This window comes from Camarhynchus parvulus, chromosome 1 (assembly GCF_901933205.1).
Source record: "Camarhynchus parvulus chromosome 1, STF_HiC, whole genome shotgun sequence".
Lineage (NCBI taxonomy): Eukaryota > Metazoa > Chordata > Aves > Passeriformes > Thraupidae > Camarhynchus > Camarhynchus parvulus.
The window spans coordinates 93,877,283-93,897,559 of NC_044571.1; the positions used below are offsets into that span (position 1 = coordinate 93,877,283).

General features: G+C 44.2%; 2 protein-coding genes across 2 annotated transcripts in view; one reads left to right on the forward strand and one right to left on the reverse strand.

Moving 5' to 3' along the window:
• Positions 1-601: 601 nt before the first annotated feature.
• ILDR1 (immunoglobulin like domain containing receptor 1) lies at positions 602-14,408 on the reverse strand. Its single transcript, XM_030953784.1, has 8 exons — positions 14,353-14,408; positions 11,277-11,447; positions 9,158-9,307; positions 8,410-8,529; positions 8,118-8,264; positions 3,696-3,827; positions 1,889-2,694; positions 602-754 (listed from the first exon to the last, which is right to left on the reverse strand). Exons 1-8 carry the CDS (start codon positions 14,405-14,407, stop codon positions 713-715), a joined length of 1,623 nt encoding a protein of 540 aa, XP_030809644.1. The 5' UTR covers position 14,408; the 3' UTR covers positions 602-712.
• Positions 14,409-18,756: 4,348 nt separating this feature from the next.
• The window catches only part of CFAP44 (cilia and flagella associated protein 44), a 39,130-nt gene continuing 37,609 nt past the window's right edge, over positions 18,757-20,277 (forward strand). Inside the window, exon 1 of the mRNA XM_030947611.1 lies at positions 18,757-18,760. Coding sequence (XP_030803471.1) covers positions 18,757-18,760 — 4 coding nt within the window. The remainder of the gene's footprint in view (positions 18,761-20,277) is intronic.

Here is a 20,277-nt window from a genome sequence, read left to right on the forward strand (position 1 = left end):
CAATCCCTGCAGGGAAGAACAAATCTTGGTAAAGTTAGCCCTTTAAGTTTACAAATAAATTCAAGTCTGGATGAAAGGCTAGAACAAGTATCTTTTAAGGCACTAAGGTCTAGGCTCAAAGTAGAACAGGTTCTCTCAGTCAGTAAAGAGCAGATAATCTGACAATTTGCAGACATGCCAGTGAGACCTTATTACACCATGATCCTCCTGTTTGGGAGAGAGGCTTAGTGAGGACAAAAGGAAGCCACTGTCCCAGCTATGCTGAGCAGCCAGGCAGAAGCAACAAACATTACACATTCTGAAGCATAACAAAGGGCCTTAGAAAGATGCTGTGCCTCCCTCTGCAAAGCTCCCAGGGGACTGGATCAGATGACCTCCAGAGGCCTCTTCCAATCTAAATTATTCTACTGTCTTGTGACTTTACAACTCCGTGAACACGGGAACCTGCACCAGCATTCTACAGACTGGGCTCATAGCAGTGCTACTGCACTTAATCAGGAGAACTGGTATCTTTCTTTAAAGACTGGAATACACTGTTTACTTTAAAAATCTGCTGTTTCTACTAGAATGTTTAAAACAAACCAACCATTGGGTTTGTTGGCCCAACCTTTTATTGCTGTTTATTTGCTCAATCAAAAGCAGCCATGCCAACCTAAATAGTAGAAAAACTAGGAGGAGTCCAGTGGGAATCTTAGTTCTTCCAGTACTGACATTAAATGACTATGCTTCTTCCACTGTGGGAACTTCCTCTGTCCTGCAAGAGAAAATAAAAGATTCAGGAACAAGGAATGATGAAAGAAAATCCTACGTCTTCCTAGCTGCTCTGAGCACCATAACAAAAACCATTTATACATATACACATTCCAGCTGGAACTAGAATTGCACTTCTTTCCACAACACAGAAAGGAAAATGGTAATGTGCAACATACAGCCCCTCAAAATACTCCCACCTGGTAAAATTCTGCATATGTGTGATAAGGAACACTTAACATTTTTTGATTTAAAAGAATCTTCATTTTTTCAGGAGGAATATACTGTCTAATTTGGAGATTAGCAATTGGATATGAAGCTTTTCACACTTAGATTGCTACCTGAAGTATAATCCCAGTGCAAACTGACAAGAAGAGCTGTGAACAGTAGCTGTTGACTGCCTACATAATGTATGTTCAGTTCTCAGGAGTCCCAACAAAGGAGTTATCCTCTTCCACCTGGCCTGTAGAATGACATATTTTTCATCCATGCCACCCATGACCTTAAAGCTTATTTCATGAAGCTTTATGGATGTTTTCCCATATGTGCCATATTAAAAATATCATGCACATTTTAAAAGAAATCAGAAGTAAACCAGCACCAGAGATGGTTACAGAGGGACGGATGCTGCTGCCTAATCTGGAAGTGCTTTCTCCCCAGTCAGTATCAGAACACCAATATATACACAGGATTCCAAAAGCCCCTGGATGGGGACAGGAATATAACATGTCACCCTGTAGGGGACTTAATTTATTTCAGAATCACAGAATCATAGCATGGTTTGGGTTGGAAGGGACCTTAAAGATCACCTAGTTCCAATTCCCCTGCCCTGAGCAGGGACTCCTTCCACTAGGCCAGGTTTCTCAGGGCCCCATCTAGCTTGGCATGGAACACTTCCAGGGATTTGACTTTTTACGTTGCCCCTGAACACACTACATGCAGGCAGTGCCTGTCAAAAGGCAGCCTCAGCAGCCTGGGTACTCAGCAGCCTCTTCATAACCATGCTGTGTAGTGCACTCCTTGCTCCTTGGCCTCTGTTTGAAAGACAACAGGCTACAGAAAGTAGAAAACATTCCCTCTCACTCCCTAAACCCCACCTTTTCCCTTAGATGGGAAAGCACAAAGGCAGCTGACTCACCGAGCGGGTCCCTGCGCTGCCTTTGTGCTTCTTGTCCTGAGCTGGGATGATTTCTAAGGAGCGGTAACTGGGGGGTTTCTCTTCTGGCCACTCCCGGGACCTGCGGTTCCTCCGCCTGCGGTTTGACACTGGCACACGGACTTGCTCTTCTGAGGAGCTCCACGAGCCCCTGCGAGAAGAGGGGGGGGAGTAGCTGTGCCGCCTCTGGCCAGAGTAATTGCTCCTCCCAGCATGGTGCTCATACTCTCGCCTTGCCCCGGGCTCCTGCCTCCCACCACGATGGTGGCTGGAGCGCTCCTTGGTCTCCTCTGGATAGAAACTGCTGCTGCCCTTGCCCCTCTCAGCTTGGCGTGGGGGTGACACATCCCGTCTGGAGTGCTGGGGCCTGCCATTGTAGCCACCTGTCCTCTGCCTCTGAGGATGATCCTCTCGCTGCCTGTCCCAGGGCTCCTGACTGTAGCTGGAATGAGAATCCCCACTGGAAGGCAAGGGCCACCTCCGGTTTTCCCTTCTGTCCTCCGCAGCAGAGTCCCAGGGCCTGGGGGTGCGGGCAGCTCTTTGTGGCCGTGAGGAGTTGCTGCTCCCATGGATGGAGGAGATGTGGTCGGCAAGAGGAGGTGGCACGATGTCGGAGCCCAGCGAGGACAGCAAGCTGGGCTGCACAGCCTGCCGCTGGTGAGAGGGCGGCCGCAGCTGGGACATGTTCAGGTTTTGGATTTCAGACTCCAGATAGTCCAAAACACCGTTGTTATGGGAAAGCTGGGCTTGTGGCTGCACCAGTGGAAGACTGTTCTGCAGAGATACATCTAAGGATAAAAAGACAGGAGAACACAGCAAGTCAACAGGAAACACTGAAGAGAAGGCCCCTCCGCACTCATGATCCTGGCCGAGTGGCTTCTCTTCTCCTGCTCCACCTCACTGCAAGAGCTGCACAAGTCTCAGGCACCACAACCAGCACATCCAGACCACATGAGGTATGGTGCAAAGAGTAGCAACTAATAAACTGCAGCATGACCAAACATGTTTTAGGCAGTACAGAGGTAAGAAGTCCAGCATACCTGGAAATATAGTCTGTGTATTTAGAGGAACATTTTTTTCCTACAGCACTGATACCATACTTTATTTACAAATAATCAGAGAAAGACCATAGTGTTTCCTTTTGCATTTCATTGAACTGGGAGAAATACTGCAAAAAAAAACGAATGTAAGAACATTTTTATATGTATGCACACATACATACACATACGTACAGATATAAGCAACAAATGGAGAAGAAAATTCTTCCTGGTTCATTAAAGAGTCCTTCATTTTTTGCTGCATGCAGGCTAGATCTGTTGCACAGAAGGCAGTTTGCCCTTAATCATTTGAAGACTAGACATTTGATAAGAACTCAAACAAATTGCACCTCACTTGTCCTGTCAGTTTTGGCTATAAGGAGTTGACCGTGACCAGCACAGCAGAACAAAGAGACAGTACCCTCCTCTGCCACACAAAGCAAGATAAGCTGGGTATATTTACCCTGCAGTCACTGGGGTGTAGCACAGATACACCTTAGTTAGTGTTAAACTGCTTCACCCAGCACTGAGCCCAGCAAGACACTTAAGATAACAGGCTGGTTTTATGTACCCAGAGAAGTTTATGGTGCACTGCAGATGTGGCAGAGCTGTCATTCTAGGACACGCAGTCATGCTAGGAACATCTTTCTCTCTTTTCTTGTAGAGAGGCTAAAGCCTCAATGCTGAACTTCCCGAAGAAGTTACCTGTTTCTCACCCTGATTTCCCTCTGAAATGATGCCCATGGTCTCACCTTGTTGCAGCAGGGGGTTCAGCTGGTAAGAGGAAAGTTTTGAGTTCCTGTCGCCAGCTCCGTAGAACATATTGGGTGATAACCAAGGTGCAAGTGCCTGAGCCCGCTTCATGAACTGGTGCCGTTCCAGCACTGTAAAAGAAAAAGAAAGCTTACAGCACCTCTCCACAGGGCACAGCTTGCAGATCACACATCACTTTGCTTTAAAGGCTGTAGCCTTTGGATACAGGAAGTTCACAAAATTAAAATCTCTCTCCATCCCATGATGAAGGTAAAACAGAGCACAGGGAATTCCACTGCAAAGTTGTACATCTTCAAAAAAGTACCTAAAATAGAAGAAAAGCTTTACTGCCCAACATCCTGATTCCAGTCCTAGCAACAGGGAAACAAATAACACTATGATTAAGTATGCAGCATATAATAAGTAAAAACTTCTACTTGCCTTGTCATTACAAAGTAGAGCTGAAGATAGGTGGGAAACAATGTTTCATACATCAAGACATGCAACAGTTTTCTTTCTCTCGAAATTCTTTTAGCTCATCACTGGTCCTTTCCCCTTTTGGCTGTGATTTCCCACTAAATGAGACCTTTCCTTGCCACCATTATGTGGGTTCTGTCCAGATCATATTTTCCACTCTACACTTCATCATTTTCTCTCTGTTTCACAAAGAGGCCACTCAGAGGTGCACTGTCCAGCTTTTCCCTTTCTAGTCTTTTGACCACTCTTCTTGTCACTCCATAATTTACCTCAGAATGACTGCTAAAATTAAATCCTCTAAGACAGTATGGTCAAAGTGGTGAACAAACTAAATTTCCTGCTCTCAACAGCAATGTCCAGGGTGCCAAAAGAGTAAACAGTGGAAATTTCTCTCTTTCACAGAGTTTCCACCACTGCTAACTCCAGACATCTATTTGTGGGGTCAGATTCCAATTTCGCTTCCCTTTTTTCATCATTTCTATCTCACCTCCTCAACACAGACAAGCTCACTTGCCTTCAGAGCACAGCTCATTGCTGCTTCTCTTGGGGGAATACCTAAAAACATCTTACAGAAACTTATTTCTTTTACCACAATCAATCAAAACTCAAGTTTACAAGCAAGTAAATTCTGCAAGTCCCTGATCTTACAAAGCCTGGTTTGTCTGTTATTACTGGCTGTAGCTTTTCGGCAACAGCACCTTGTAAAATTTCTCTTTTATGGTATTCCTGGAGTTTCAGAAGTGACAGACTTTTACTGCAGCCTCTTGTCTGGTCAGGCATGAACAAAAACATTACAGTTCAAGAAACAGATAGGAACATAATTGCCTTTGAGACTTTTACCCCTCTGATCAATCTGGTTGAAGCTGGCAGATGAAATTAAAAGCTATTGGAGGGAAAGAGACTAAGGATAGACAGACAGGTTGACTGCATAAGATTTACCTCTTTAAGAAACCAGGCTACAGCTAAGCTCCAATTAATTCTGTCCCCTGGGTTCACTGCAGTAGGCAGCATTTAGACTGCACAATCTTTGGGACTGAACCCTCCACTTTAGGTAGCACTCCAGTTATTAAACATGTCCTCCTTCAGCTTTTTAACTGGATTTATCCAGAGCACCATTTACAGGAAAAGGACTGACCATGCCCCTCAACACATCTTTCCTTTTCTCCACAGTTTTTCCAGCTCCACTTAATTCTCCACTGCAAAATCCCTCACTCTCCCCAGTCTGGCTTCAACCAGAGGGAACTACAAAGCTGAAAGGTTCAGGAGTTTTAATCCTAATAATCTGGTATCCTCAAAGTTCTGTGGTCTGAGGTAGGAGCTTCCAAGAACTTTATGTCAAACTTGTTTCTTCTTTTGTTTTTTGTCCCAAGGGATATCCTCCCAGTTTACATTTGAAGTTTAGAGGATGAGAGAAAGAATACAAAGAAATGGGATAAACAGAAGGATAAACAGAAGGGGAAGGCCTTATCTCTCCCTCTCCTATTCTTCTAATGCCCTAGAGCCTGCTGAGTGTGTGTCCTGGGGTTTTGACCTTGGTCTTTGCCTGAGGAGTAAGAACCCAGCACCTGTGGGCACACCTGCTTAGCATTCTCCCTCTTAAGGTAGGAAGGCTGTCACTAGGACCAAAGACATCCTCTCCCTGTCATTTCCTGATTTCTCCCTACAGCTGAACAAATCCAGAATTAGCCCTGGTCTTCCTCCACTACCATCAGTCCGTCTTCCTTCCCCAGATACTTTGCCTTCCAATTTAAATCCAATATATACTCTGATTTCCCATCTTCAAAACAGAAGTCACAGATCTTTTTCAAGTGAACATATTTATCTAAGGAAGGTCAGATTCACCCTAATTCCAAAACTCCTACCCTGCTTTGCCAGAAAGTTGTGTTGCTCCCGCCATTTACTCTGTTGGAAAAATCTGTTCTCCACCTCTTACAGACTTTAACAGCTGCTGGGCCAACTATAAAAATAAAGTATTTTGCAACTTAGTGATACCCAGGTGCAAGTATATCCTATTTTCCCCTGATTCATTACTGGAAGAAGTCCACAGCAGAAAAGGAACAAACAGGAACAGAAGGAGGTCGTACGTATATTTACTCTGATGGGCTTTTCTCAGAGCTTTCCACAGGGAAACCGGCTTGCTCCTGGCCATTTCTAATACTTCTGTACATCAATCCTGAATTACTCAAACAATGCACTCCTTTTATTGCTCACTTCAAACCCATTCACGTTAATGGCGTGATTCACAGCATCCAGGATTATCCTGTGCCTGTCTCACTGGCACCTGTGACTGTTCAGCAGATCCACGCTGTCCTCTAGTGGCCAACGACAGGGAAGGAAGCACTCATACTCACCCAGTGATCCTACACAGGGGAGGATTTCTGCCTTCTCTTCAGATGTGTGGAATGTTATTCCTCAGCACTGTTTTTAAGATGTCCCCTGAATCTATCTTCTTGTGTTTTTTTAAGACCTCCAGTTCATTTGTTGGAGTGCAAAAAAGTAAGTAAGAGGCAGGAAGAAGTAAAGAGAAGCAGTTTAGCAGTATTAGCGGAGAGGAGCAGGCACATGGGTCCTTTGCCAAGTGGATTCAGAGGGCAGGCAGCTTGGATGGAAATCACAGACACAGAATCCATCATCCAGTCAAGGAGGCTGGACCTGTCTGTACCTTCTCTCGTGATCACAGAGAGGTTTAGAAAACCCTGCAAGAATTCCTCCTCTTTAACAGGAGGAAATAACAGCAGCACTCTGGAGTGAGCTATAATCTGCAGCACAGAAAAACAGAAAAGAGCTCATGCTCTGAATCTCTTTTTTGCTGAGAACTAGGAATTCTGGAGGTGTGAGTCTCTCATCTCCATCACCTCTCTCTCCCTTCACAGAAATTGGTTTTTCTGCCAGATTTCCATAGCCTTCTCAACACTACACATTTTATATGACAACCTGTAAGGCCTCCAATGTTTAGTTTCAGTTTTAGCAACAGAAGGGATGTTCTGCTCACTCTTTGCAAGGGCTAAACAAATTAAGCTTAAATCTAAAACTCTCACAGTTTACTAACACCCAAGCTAAAATAGCTGTTTTGAGGGTAAAGGTAAATATGAATCAGAGATCCTTGTTCATAAATCCTCTCCTTGTAGCATCTGGGGAAGAACCTGGGGATTTCAACGATAAATAAACATTTGTTGCATTTTGTTACTGTCAGACTTCAGGGAGACTAGTCTACTAGTTGCTAACCAAGTTTCAGTTACAGGAATGCAGAGATTACATGAAATTAACAGCCAAAATTCAATCTGTAGCTTTACTAAAAGAACAGAGTCTGGCTGCAGAAACTTTATTACTGATAAAAGCAAACACAACAAAATTTCTTTTGACACTCAAAACTTCAGAATGCACTTGCAAGGCTGACCAGCAAGAGAAACCATCTTTCTCCACCTTCTTCTCACTTCCTTCTCCAAAGAAAACCAAACCAAACCTTTTTCTAGTAGAACGAACAGCTCTGAAGAAAACATACAGATAAAAAATTTCCAATTTTTATGTCATTCTTCTCAGAGCAACATACTTGAAAGAAAGACTAGATTGGAGACTAGTACCAATGTATTTTCTTGCTTTTCTTACATGCACAGGCATATGAACCACAAGACAGGAAAAAAGTCCTGAACTACTCAGGCAAGGGAACTGATTGTGCTCTGGATGGTGAGAGAAACTGGGTAACAAGGTGTGAGCGGGGAGAAACTTCTGATAGTTGGACACAGAGGAGCAAGATAGATTCCATCTATCTGAGATCCCCTCCTCGAATTTCAGATTAGCTGGTCTTGGAGGTCACACTGGCCAAAGAAATGTCTCAGTTTATATGGATGCCAAACAAAAGAAAGGAAGTGGATCTCAGCAAGCTCCCAGCCAAGCTTTTGTCTTGACAGAAGCTATAAATGGATGCACATTTGCTTGAACCTCACCTTTCTGATTACAGCAGCACCGTGTTGGACAGCAGCCACACTGGATGTGGCAGCAGCAATACTGGGGGCAGCACTGGCACCAGCATATACCGATCAGCAGAAGGAGGAGGAGACCACCGAGAATGATGAGGAGTACTGTGAGCCAGTCTGTGGGAAAAAAAGAGAGAGAAAAAGGATTGATCCTGATGCATCTGGCCATGGTAGCTTACTGAGCACCTCTCCACTGCTGGAGATGTCTTGGGGTGGAGGAGAACAGGAGGAGAGATCTTGGTAACAAAGCACAGGCACTTACGGAGAACAATCAGCTTAACTTCTTTGTCCGCATCACCTGAGGTATCTCCTTGTGCTTCCACACTGCAGTAGTACATGCCATGGTCCCACCACATGACCTCACTGATGACAAGGTCTGCTCCTGTGGGAGAGGGACCAAGAGGTCAGTGGGCTCTTTGCGACTGACAGACACTACTTTCAGGCTCCACCTAAAAGAGCCCTCTGCCTGCCGGAGACAGAGAGTACTGCATCTCCCCTCTTCCCAAGCATAGCCATCACCTTCAAACTATCTCATTTCAGTCCACTGAGAACTCCTACAAACAGCATTCAATGCCAGTCCGTGTTTTCTGTGTTGCTGGAGGCCAACTCTGCTGGTCTTGGAACACAGATCACTGTCCCTCTTAGGTCAGCAATCCCAATGGCTCTTCTGGTGGAGCAATATCTAGTGCACCATGGAGAGCAGGGAGCATATAACACACCTGGACAATTATGCAGTACTTGGAAGAATGAACTGTTTTCTAGCCTCTGAGCTCCTCAGCTGTTGTGCTCTTCAGCAAAATGCTCTGGCATCCTCAGCTCAGCCTTAGGTTGTAGTGCCTCCAAACACCCTCAGGCCAGCTGGGGACAGGGCCCTTTCCTGCTCTTATTCCATTACCATGTGCAGTATATAAGCTACAGATGACATTAGCCATGTATATGCTTCTCTTCACTTAGCTGACCCAGCTATTGGATAATTCCTGAGTTCACTGCCTGCCTGGGAGGTCACTCACGGTTCTGAATGGTGATCTTTCGCTGCTGGTAGTCGATGCCTAGCACAGGGTCCTTCTGCCCATATTTCTGGATGACAATGCGCACCTTCCGCTGGCTGTCATTGCAGTCATTTGAGGGGTCCTGGCCAAGGGCTAAACCAGCCTGGTATGCTACAAACACACATCATTAGAGATGGCAAAAGTAATTTCAAAAGAGCAATTTATATCCTCTTGTGAGCAGTAGAGAAATTCTTGAGCACATTGTGTGTAATAGCTTTAGTTTAGCAAAACAAACCATGGCTTCAAACCAGAAAGTTGCTTTGGAGTGCTCAAAAACAAACAGAGGTAGAGCCACAGGAATGGTAGAGATTTTGAGAATGCAGGAGCTGCAGAGGGGATGCCTCCTGTACTCACAACTGAAAGAACAGCAGTAGAAAGAAGATAATGGTGGTAGCCTGGAAGGCAGCTCCCAGTATGCAGCTGAAAAGAAAAAGTCATAAAACACCCAGGAGTACTAGAACTAAAACAAAAGGGTGTTTATCTACCAAGCAAAATCTCCAGACATAGATGAACTGCTCTATGGATTGTCTCCCTTTCCCTCCTGTATCCCATTACATGTTGTGGAGCTCATAAAGCAGAAAACAATCCATCACCTGATTCCAGCTAAGGATTAAATGTAAAGATGCACAAGAGAATTAATGGAGGACTAGAGGCAATTTCTACACAATACTCTTCTGACAGACTCACATCATAAACCAACATTGAATTTCCAAGTATTTAGGATCTGAGATTTGGGGAAATGGCTGATTCAGTCAGCATTTTCTGTAAAGAGCTCACAGTGAAGAGAGATGAGGGTAAAGCTTGTCAAAGGCTCTTTCACTGCTATACCTAAAATGGAGTATGAAGTCCCTTTGGGGGACTATTAGCTTGAGCCTGGGCCTAAAGCACTCACATTCTTCTGGGATCAGCTGAGCCAGGGACCCACCTGCTTGGGAACTAGGCTGTAGAGCACTTGGTAACATGCCTACCCAACTCATCCAGACTGCATAAAGGAGAGTTTGGGCACAGTACCCACTGTGAGCTCAGTTCTAAGTGTACGGTTATGCTATGGCTTGCTAGCTGAACATTCTGCAGGGTTTACAAACAATAAAACAGAGCAGAATAGTTCAGTTGGTAGGGATGTACAAATGTTATTTAGTCCAACTGTTGGATCACTTTAGGATTGACTAAAATGTAAAGTAGTATACTACTGATGTAGTATTGAGCCATTCCCACACATCATATCACTGGATGCTAGGGAGAGGATAGCAGCACCTCCCTGTTCACCTCCTCTTCTCAAGGAGCTGTAGAGAGCAATGAGGTCACCCCTCAATCTCCTTTTTCCTGAACTAGACAAGCCCAAACTTCTTAGCTGCTTCTCACAAGATCTGTCTTCCAGATATTTTATCAGCTTTGTTCCCCTCTTCTGGACAGATTCAAGTACCTTATCCTGGGACCCAGAATCGCATACAATACTCCAGCTGAGGCCACACTAACACTAAACATAGAGGGATCATCACCATTTTGGACCAAGTAGTTATCCTTGGATGCAGTTTGTGTACCATATTAAACCCCCCTGAATTAAGCTGCCTGCATCAGAACATCTGCATATGAAGTGCTCCCACCACTACTAAATGCTATTACTTAGAAGTCTTCATGCCCTTCAAAATGCATGTGTTTCTTCTATTTCCTAAAATCAGTAACATCTGGTCACAGGTATCCAGCTCCAACCACAGGTCCCCCGTGGAATCCTAAAACCCACTTGTTGCAGGCCCTTGCATTCGAACATGCTGAAGCATAAGACAGGGCTTCCAAGATCGACTTGTGTCAACCACAGCTGGACTGTCCTGTATTCTGACTTGATGACAAGGAGGACAAAAGAGCTGCTTTGGTTGGGATTTCTGTGATCTCATAAGGCCTTGACATTTCAAAGGAAATCACAGACATGACCTGCATTTCCTTGGAATGCAGGGAAATGTCACAACCTGGTTTTTGCATAGGAAGGGGTCAGCGTGAAAAACCTGTACTACCGCAGTGAGTCTACCTTCCCCTTTCTTCTCACTTGAAGGGGGATTCCTTGGAAGATGAGCCTGACACTTACAGGCTGAGTAGTAGTCAAAGATGGGGTCCTTGCAGAAGGATTTGAAGCGCCAGGTCACCACCACATCTTGCAGCTGTGCCGAGGTGGTGTAGTCACACTTGAGGATGACAGTGGCAAATAAGGTGGTGTAACGCTCAACATCCTGCACTGTCACCAGGAGCGAGAAGCAACCTGCAAACAAGAACACAGGAGGCTGTCAGCTCACAGACTCCTCAGGCCTTCCATCACAGTATCTGCACCAGAGCAATGACCCAAGTACATCTCCTTTGGCCCCACCCAGGACCTACACCTACCAACCTCCCAGCGCCTCTGGTGAAGTCAGCCAGGGTTACAAACCCCAGTTAGAACAGGAGTCCCATCTTTCCCTGACTGAAGAAAGCTTCATTGGCCCTCTTTATGGACTGAATTATTTTCTCCAAAGCATGAGTAGCCATTGTGCAGCACATCACTCTGTGTTCTCCTTCTACATAGGGAAAACTGTCCCAGAAGCACATGGGATGGGACTTCCTTGGCTTTTAATCCTAATCAGAAAAGTTCTGCAGCGCCTTATGTTTGTATAAACACCAAATGAATTTTATCAAGGTCTTGCTGAGCCACTCATCAAATGTTATCAAGTGGTGATCAGGATTAAGACAATACAACTTTCAGGCTGTAGCACTGCAGTTAATTGTTTACCATCACTTCAGAACAGTACACATCAATTACTCCCTTTTTTCCTTTTAAATAAAGCTATCATTATGTATTTGTTAGGTATTCATTCCAACAACCTCCACAGCACTTTCCATCCAAGCAGCTGAACATACTCAAGGAGGATTTGCGAAGTTTCTCATAAGCTATGCTGTAGTTCAGCTATACTCCAGAAACGTGTCTATCTTATTTAAACTTTGATAGTACAGTAAGTTGTGCTTGTCATTAACAATAGCAAAGTTATCACCAGTTGCCTTTGATAAGGGAATACAAACAGTGTAGGGCAAGTGTGGGATGCCCTGTTTGGAATACACGCCAGAGAACCAGGCAGGGACTGCAGTGCTGTACTAGTTGCTTCTTAACTGTAGAGCACGACAGCAGGAAAGGCAGGAAGGAAAGCGAGATGCTTGAAGGTACCAACTGTACAGGTCTCCATGAACCAACACTTGATTTTTATCATATATCCAAAGATTTTCCCTCTAGTCCATGTTTTCAGGATGAGAGCAAGAGAACAAGTTGCTACTGCTATGTAGTAACATCTGGACCACAACTGCAAACATCACTCTTTGTCAAGCATCTTTCAGTGTCCTTTTAGGCTGCCACCTCCACTCTACATTCCAGGCAAATATGAGCTCACACAGTTTCCACACTGTGGAAAAGGTGCTGCAGAGGTGCATGCTGCCTCAGCAGGTCATTCTGCAGTAGGGTATTGTCAATGCAGCACTTGCTCAGTTTCTGGTTTGAAATGGGACTCCTTGTCAGCCAACTGAAAGCACAAGCAGAGCAAACTCATTTGCCTTAAGAATACCACACAAATATGGGCAAAGCCAGGGAAACCCCTGAATCCAAGGCTTTTCTGAAAAATAAGATATACACACGTGCACTTAAACACAGAGCAGCAGATGCACAAAACTCTAGATAAAACAAGTTTTTACAGTCCTGTAGCGCTGCAAGGTCCAGACTGCTGACAGGTAGTTACAGTTGCTCTCATTCAAAAGCACTGTAGTTCCACTCATCTTGTTTCAGCTTGCACTGTGAAATAGCTGAATCTGGGGTCTTAATGAAGAAAATCACAAGAAAGCAATTCAAACTCTCAAGATTGGCAAAACCGTGATTTGAGTGTCAATTAAATGAAACCCATATGAATTCTGACTTGTCAAGGCTCATGGGAACAGAACGCTTTCCATGGATTTTCTACAACAGCATCTCTCCAGTAAGAATAAAACATTCAAAACCACTGTGTGCTTTTTACTAACAAAACCCACATCTCTTTATGGAAGGGATGCTTTCTCATTACCTCTGTTCTGCAAAACAGCCAGAGCTGAAGGTAAGTTCCTTATTTTCTAAAGAGGCTGAAAATCTACTGTCCTCCCCAGATGTTGCTGCATGTTCAATGTTTCTCATTAACCTCCTCCAAGAAAATGAAACAGTTGTGAAATTAAGGCTGCGTCCTAAATGTGGACTGCACTACTCCACTGCAGGACACTATCTTTCTTATCCTAGTTGGAAAGAATAAATATGGACACCACCAATCTAGTAAGTTTTAGCTACATCTATGGCTTGGCAATGAAGACACGAAGCTCTGGAGCCAGTGTAGCCAAGTTTTGGCTAGAGCATCTCCCAGGAACACAGCTGTCAAGCAAGACAATAAACAAGCATACCCTCCATACTTTTTTGCTTCCTTACGTGGTTCTCCGTGAAAAACTGAACTTTCAAGGCATATAATCAGCCAAGACCCAGGCATCCAAGAAGCCAAATGACTGCTTTATTTCCAAGGGGAGGTTAGAAGGTGTCAGGCAACCCGCAAAGCTTGGCAGAGTGAACACTGCTGGCTGAAGGCCGCCCGTGGGCAGCGAGGTGAGCTCCTGCTCCCCACACGAGCAGGTGCCCAGCAGGTGCAGCAGCACTGCAGCTACCCCAGAAATCCCCAAGAGGTTGAGGCTCCCGAGCCAGCAGCAAAAGCTCGGCTGGGCGTTTGCGAGAGGCCAAAGGGGATCCCCACATGTCCGTGCCCAGCGCCCACGTCCCAGCCGAACTGGCCGCACGCGACCGATACTGGAGGCTGCCAGGAAGCAGGAGGCCACTTCCTCCTAGGAGAGAGGTCAGCCGCACCTTTGGGGAGCGAAACTTGTCTCCGCACGGCTTCGCGCCGAGCTCGGGAGAGCCCCGCGGGCGGGAAAGGGCACCGCGGCGGAATAGCGTCCGGCCGGACCGGGCCGCCCCTTCCTCTCACCGCGAGGCCGCCGCCGCTGCCCCGACCCCGCGCCACCTTAACCCCGGGCGAAACCCGAGGGCGCCGCCCGAGTCCCGGCCCCTGCGCCGCGGGGGTGTCCCGGGGCAGGGCGGGCCGCCGTTCTGGAGGGGGCCGTGAGCCCCGGGCCGCACTCACCGGCCGGCAGCCAGGCCAGCAGCAGCGCCCACCGGCAGCGCCCGCGCGGGGCCATGGCGCGCTCTCCTCCTCCTCCTCCTCCTCCTCCGCCCGGGGACGTCGCACCCACTGTCCCTCCCCTTCCGTGGCACCTGTGCCTGGGCCGGGCGCTGCCGCCGGCTGCAGTCCCCTCCCTCTGTACCTGCACCCTCCGCCGGAACGCCAGACAAAATACCAGCCGGCAGTTTCAAGAACTGCTTTTAACATACATATACATATACATATACATATACATATACATATACATATACATATACATATACATATACATATACATATACATATACATATACATATACATATACATATACATATACATATACATATACATATACATATACATATACATAAAATATACATATAACTATACATATACATATACATATACAATACATATACATATACAAAAATGAAAATATATATTCCAAAACATGCATTTATTGTATCACAATTAAAGTGTGTATATATATATATCCTGAACACACAAGTGTATGGGAAGTTAGCCGAGCTGCGCCCCCCGGGGCAGCGCGCTCCAAGCGAGGGGCGCACGGGAGCGCATGCTAAACCCTGTGGGCGGGAAAAACGTCTGGGGAATTCATAGGATCACAGAATTGCTTCGGTAGGAGAAGTTGGAAAAGACCTCCGAGATCCTTCTGTCCAGCCTGTGACCGAACACCGCCATGTCAACTAGACCAGGGCACTGGGTGCTTCGTCTAGTCTTTCCTTAAGCACCTCTGGGGACAGTGACCCCATCCCCTCTCTGGGCGGCCCATTCCAATATCTAATCATCCCTTTTGTGAAGAAATTCTTCCTAATCTCCGACCTAAACCTTCACTGGAGCAGCTCAAGACTGTCTCCTTTAGACCCGTCGCTAATTTAATTTTCCCGCTGAGTTCTGGGAGGACCGCAACCGTGGCCAAAGCAGAGGTTACTTTAAAGAAAAAACCCGAACAATACAAAGCAAAACAACCACCAGCCCCTGCAATTGGCCCGGTAGCGCCGCCGAGCCGCCCGCTGCCTCCGCTCCCGGGGCGCTGCGCCGCCGCCGCCGTTGCCTGGAGACCGGAGCGCGGCCACTCGGGGCCCAGGTGCCGGGGCTTTGGGGAGGTCGCGGCCGCTCCGGGCCCAGGTACCGGGGCTTTGGGGAGCCACGGCCGCTCCGGGGCCCAGGTACCGGGGCTGTGAGGAGGTCGCGGCCGCTCCGGGCACAGCCGTCCCCGGCGGGCCCGTGGGTGCCGCGGGTTGTTCCCGGTAGCCCCGCTCCTCACGGCCCCGCAGCCGTGCGGCCCCCGGGGCCCCTCTGTGCCCGCACCCTCCCCAGGGCCCCGCTGAGGCTCCCTCCCCTGCCCGCCCTGCGGAGCGCCAGGTGTCCCTTGCCTGCCCTCTGCTATCCCCGCTAAACAGGAATGAATGTCCCGCAACAGGGATAGACCGCCCCGTGCTTCATCTGAAATGTGGGACTTGTTGGGTTTTCTTCGCCATGTGTGAGGCAGTTAATTTTATTGCCTGTTGCATTTGTGGTACTCCTCTCATACTCATTTTTATGATTTTTCTTTATACTGTAAGTTAATCAGTAACTAGTGATGTCACCTGCTCTTATTTCTGCTTAGCAGAAACCTGGTAACCTTTATTCACAGGACGGGCTTTAATAGACTTGAAACTTTTGCTTGCATGTGTCAGAGCTAGGATATGTGGATCATACAAAGGGCTACTTTAGGTGTAAGATTGTAAATTAGAGTTAGATTTATTTCTCCTATGAAATAGGAAAATACTTTGCATGTGTTCAACACAGTAATAGTGAGGAGAACAACAGCAGGGCTCCAGTCCGTCTCTTTTTTCTCTCTGGTGTGGAAGAAAGGAGACAATGGAGCTATGATAAAGATAATGTGTCTAAATCCTGCTTTGTGGCTTTATCCTTGCCCTCTTGGTCTCTGACTAGTAAATAATTTATATACTTAACTGCTGTGAGAATTGATACTTTTTGTTATTCTCCTTGCTCTCAAGTCTTCAAGATGTTGTAAGAGCAGCCATATTCTCTAGTACTTTTTAGTTTTTTCCTTGGGATCTTGGGTTGATTACCTAAACTGACTTACTGACTTTTATTACTAATTTTCTAGTGCTGATGGATAATGATATACAGACAGCACTAGTTTCTATGCCTGATTTACACTTAGATGTTTTTCTTTCTGTATATAAACACTGTAAGACTTTAATTTTCTTTTTCTTTTTTTTTAAATGAAAGTAAGTTTTACAAGACTCTTCTGTTTGCCCATTTTGCACTCATCAGCAGCCCAGTAAATTGCTGATGTACTCTGGTGTGGTCTGAAGGCAAAAATGAGTGCTGAGAGAGATGTTTTATGGTCTGCTGTCATTCAAAAAGAAATGAAAGATTAAAAAAAAAAAGTGCTAAGGAGACCATGTTTGAAAGTGATTTAAAGAAATAGGGCTTGGCAGATGGGAAGAAACCTAGTACATCCAAAGCAGAGCTAGACTTGAAGAAGATGCCTTACCCTAGAAGAGATGATCAGTATGGAGTTCCTCATGGCAGACACCCCTCATGAAACCCAAAAGCTGCAGCTGTGTTTTAGACCAGTGCTACCCCCAGGTCAGGAAGAGCAGAGAGTGCAGCCTGGAAGGCTCACAGTGCAGTGCTAGGAGGAGTCAGGCTTGGCAGTCCTGGGACAAACTGAGGTCCTTCGTGTGGAACGAAAACAACTGAAGAAATAACAGTCTCTGCTGAAAGAAGGACCAAGTGTCTTTTATTTTTTTTTTTTTTTTAAATCCAAAGCCCACCAGTGGGTAAAGCTTTTCTACAAAAAAACCCAAACCAAAACAAAACCAAAAACCCAACAAAAAACCACATTTTGAAATGAACCAAAAAAATAAAATCCTGCAGAAATAGCACAATGTAGAGATAATTTTTTAATCTCTTGCTTATTGCTGGTACTAATAGCATTGCAGTTTTATTCCGCAGTAATGGTTCCCTATTTCTACATAAACTGAATTAGTGGTCAGAACTGATGATCACTCTTCTGTGGATGTAAAAGCTGATAGGTGATGTCATTTAAGCACACTTAAACAGTTAACGATGGGGAGAGACACCTTCAAATAACTGTTAGATATGTTCTGTTTTCTAAAGTAAAACTGTAGGCTGCATTTTGATCATTATTTAGTTTCTTGTATTTTATGCAGTTGAAATGTCAGTCACAAGGTTTATGAAGGCAAGAACTGCATTTATGAGGTTTAGACATTTAAATATCTTTTTTTCTGGAGAGAAGAAAACTGTAGGATGACAAAATAGAAAGAAAGTGGTGTGATCTCACTGAATTTGTTTATGTGTTAGCAAATAAAAACCTACTTGATTTAATTATGCTGTATTTTGAATAAATGAGACAATTGTCTGAGATGAGGAATCACTTAATGTCCAAATTTACTGAGAATTTTTGAGAGGCTTCCATATATAAAGATTCTGTGTGGCAGCAAAATTGACAAAAAAAACATTTTAGCTTTGAAATAACTGAAGTTATGTACCTGAATGAACACATTTCTCCATTCTGTGGCTTTTGAGAACATAGCTAAGAAAAAGGCAATTTGAAAGAAAATGGAACTTTGCTGAAATTCCCAGCTTGTAGCACTGTCCACTGAAACAAGGATAACCTGAATTCAGTCCTTACTGGGAATGAGTTCCTGAGTTCTTGGAAATGATGAAACTGATGTGGATCTGCTACAGTATTTCAAGTCAGTGTCTTGATTTACCAGGACTAGGAGAAAACTGTACTGCCCTGGTCTGGCATTGGCAGAAAAATTATGATTGCTGATTTGTTTTTTTTCTCACTAGACTTGTCACGCCAGTTCTACTTGTCACTATCTCAGTTTTCAGTATCAAAAGGCTCAAATCTTTCTGATTTAGGAAATCTGTTGCAAAAAACCCTGCCAATTTCTGCCAGGAAAATAAAATCAGCATTCAGAGAGATGCATGCCTTTGTCATGGTGAGCCTGCACAAGAGTTTTCAGGATCAGCCAACTCATGAAAGCCAGAATCTGCAGCCAAAGTAGACATGTTATCCCCTTGAGCCTCTTCTGAGTCCTTAAATTCAGAATTTGCTTTGGCACAGAGCTTGAATGCCATCACAAAAACGTACACAATGGGCATTGCAGTATCTTTCTTTAACTAGAACCCAGATATCAATGCAAGCGGAAATGTTCATATCCTCTTTCAGCCTAAAGCATTTTCCAGATAGGAACTAATTTATAATGAAAACTATGATAGTCTTAATTTTTAGAAGATAAATGATTGCTAATTAGTTACAATAATTTGAAATTTTATAGCTCTTTTCTCTGTGGATATCAAAACACTTCACTAAGATGGGTAAGTATTATTATCTAATTTTTCACAGGAGATAACTGAGACAGCCAGAGGTGAAATGGCTGAAACAAATTGTACACGTCATTATTGGGTTTGGAATTAGAATTCAGGTCTCTGAACACTCCACTATCTATTTATGCAAATAGTCTATAACTATTTCTTCAACTTCAGTGATATCAGTTGTGTTACTCCATTAAAAACTCATGAATTTCATTTAAATATATTGAGATATATTGCAATTGTTTTCTTTTCATTTGTTTTCTAAATGTAAAACTTTCTGCTTGTCTATTTTCAAGTTTTTCTCGCCACTCCTAAAGGATAAAAGCTCATTTGTAATTCTTATGTGAAATTATGCAGGAAAGTCAGATTTTGGAAGACACTCAGGACTTTTGGGTGAAGATTGGCTATAGAACAACAAGAACAACATATCCGAAATATTTCTTTGTCCTCTTTGTCCTTCTCATGGGTGGCATTTTGTTAAGACACTTTGCCTTTCCTGAAATATTGGAAAAGCCTGAAATTCCTCAAAATATTTTTTCCAAATGGATTCTGACCGAGAGCCGGAAACAGGAAATGCATTTTTTAGGGACTTCTTAGGGTATCAAAGTCATGATTACAAATGAAGAGGGATTTGCTTGCATCCTGCCCATATTTCTTTTTCTGAGTATTCATGTTTCTTTATATACAACTTCTGAACTTTCTGATTTTGGATAGTTTCTTTCATGCTGTAATATTGATGCAAAGTTGCTCCAATGTGCATTTTGAGGTGTTTCATTTGAAAATGGAGAACACATATGAAATCAAAAGGCAGAATAAATTTAGAGTAAGAGCAATAAGCTTTTTTTAGAGTAAGAACAAGAAGCTTTTTTGCTTCCTTTTGAGACTTTTTAAAAATCATTAATGTGTTTGGTTTTTATATGACAAATGTGGACCTTTTCCACTTCAGAGGAAAATAGCAACTAGTGAAAAATGTAGCACCCTGAAAAAGATGATCTGAAAGATAAAAATCATATGGAGGAGGGGTGTTATTAAACTGTTTAATTTTTAAAAAAATTGTGCTAACTTTTAAATTTGTTTTCTGTTATCATAAAATGTTTTGAAGAAAGTGCTTTTTTTTTCTTAAGGATTCATCTCTCTTGCTTTTCCATTTAAGATATTAGGTGGTCTCAGAATGTCTATCTCCAGATATTTTTGTGAAGTCCACCACAATGGTGAAGGAATAGCCTTATTGTCTCAAAAGCAGATCTCATCCCAGTATATTAAAGAGAAGCTCAACACATTTAAATCATGTCAGTTCCCACCATTACACAGTATTTAGATGAAAGTCTTGCTGCAGCAATTTATTCAGATCCTGAAGTCCTAAAACCTGAGCCAATGAATTCACTCTACTAAGTAGGAGACATCTTTGGGGTATCCATATTTGTGTATAGGCAGAAGACAAATAGCATCTTTGGGAATCTCAAAGCATTTGAGAGGAAGTGAGGATGGTCTAAATGGCAAATAAAGGCAACAATACTAAA

What these genes read in the sequence shown, in the direction of transcription:
- ILDR1 (XM_030953784.1), bottom strand. Translation starts at nt 14,407, where the DNA reads ATGGCCCCGCGCGGGCGCTGCCGGTGGGCGCTGCTGCTGGCCTGGCTG. An exon ending in GCTGGCCTGGCTGCCGGCCG is followed by an intron (nt 11,448 to 14,352) that starts GTGAGTGCGGCC and finishes TCTTGTTTGCAG; the next exon opens with GTTGCTTCTCGCTCCTGGTG. An exon ending in GTGCTGCTGTAATCAGAAAG is followed by an intron (nt 3,828 to 8,117) that starts GTGAGGTTCAAG and finishes TTTCTTTTACAG; the next exon opens with TGCTGGAACGGCACCAGTTC.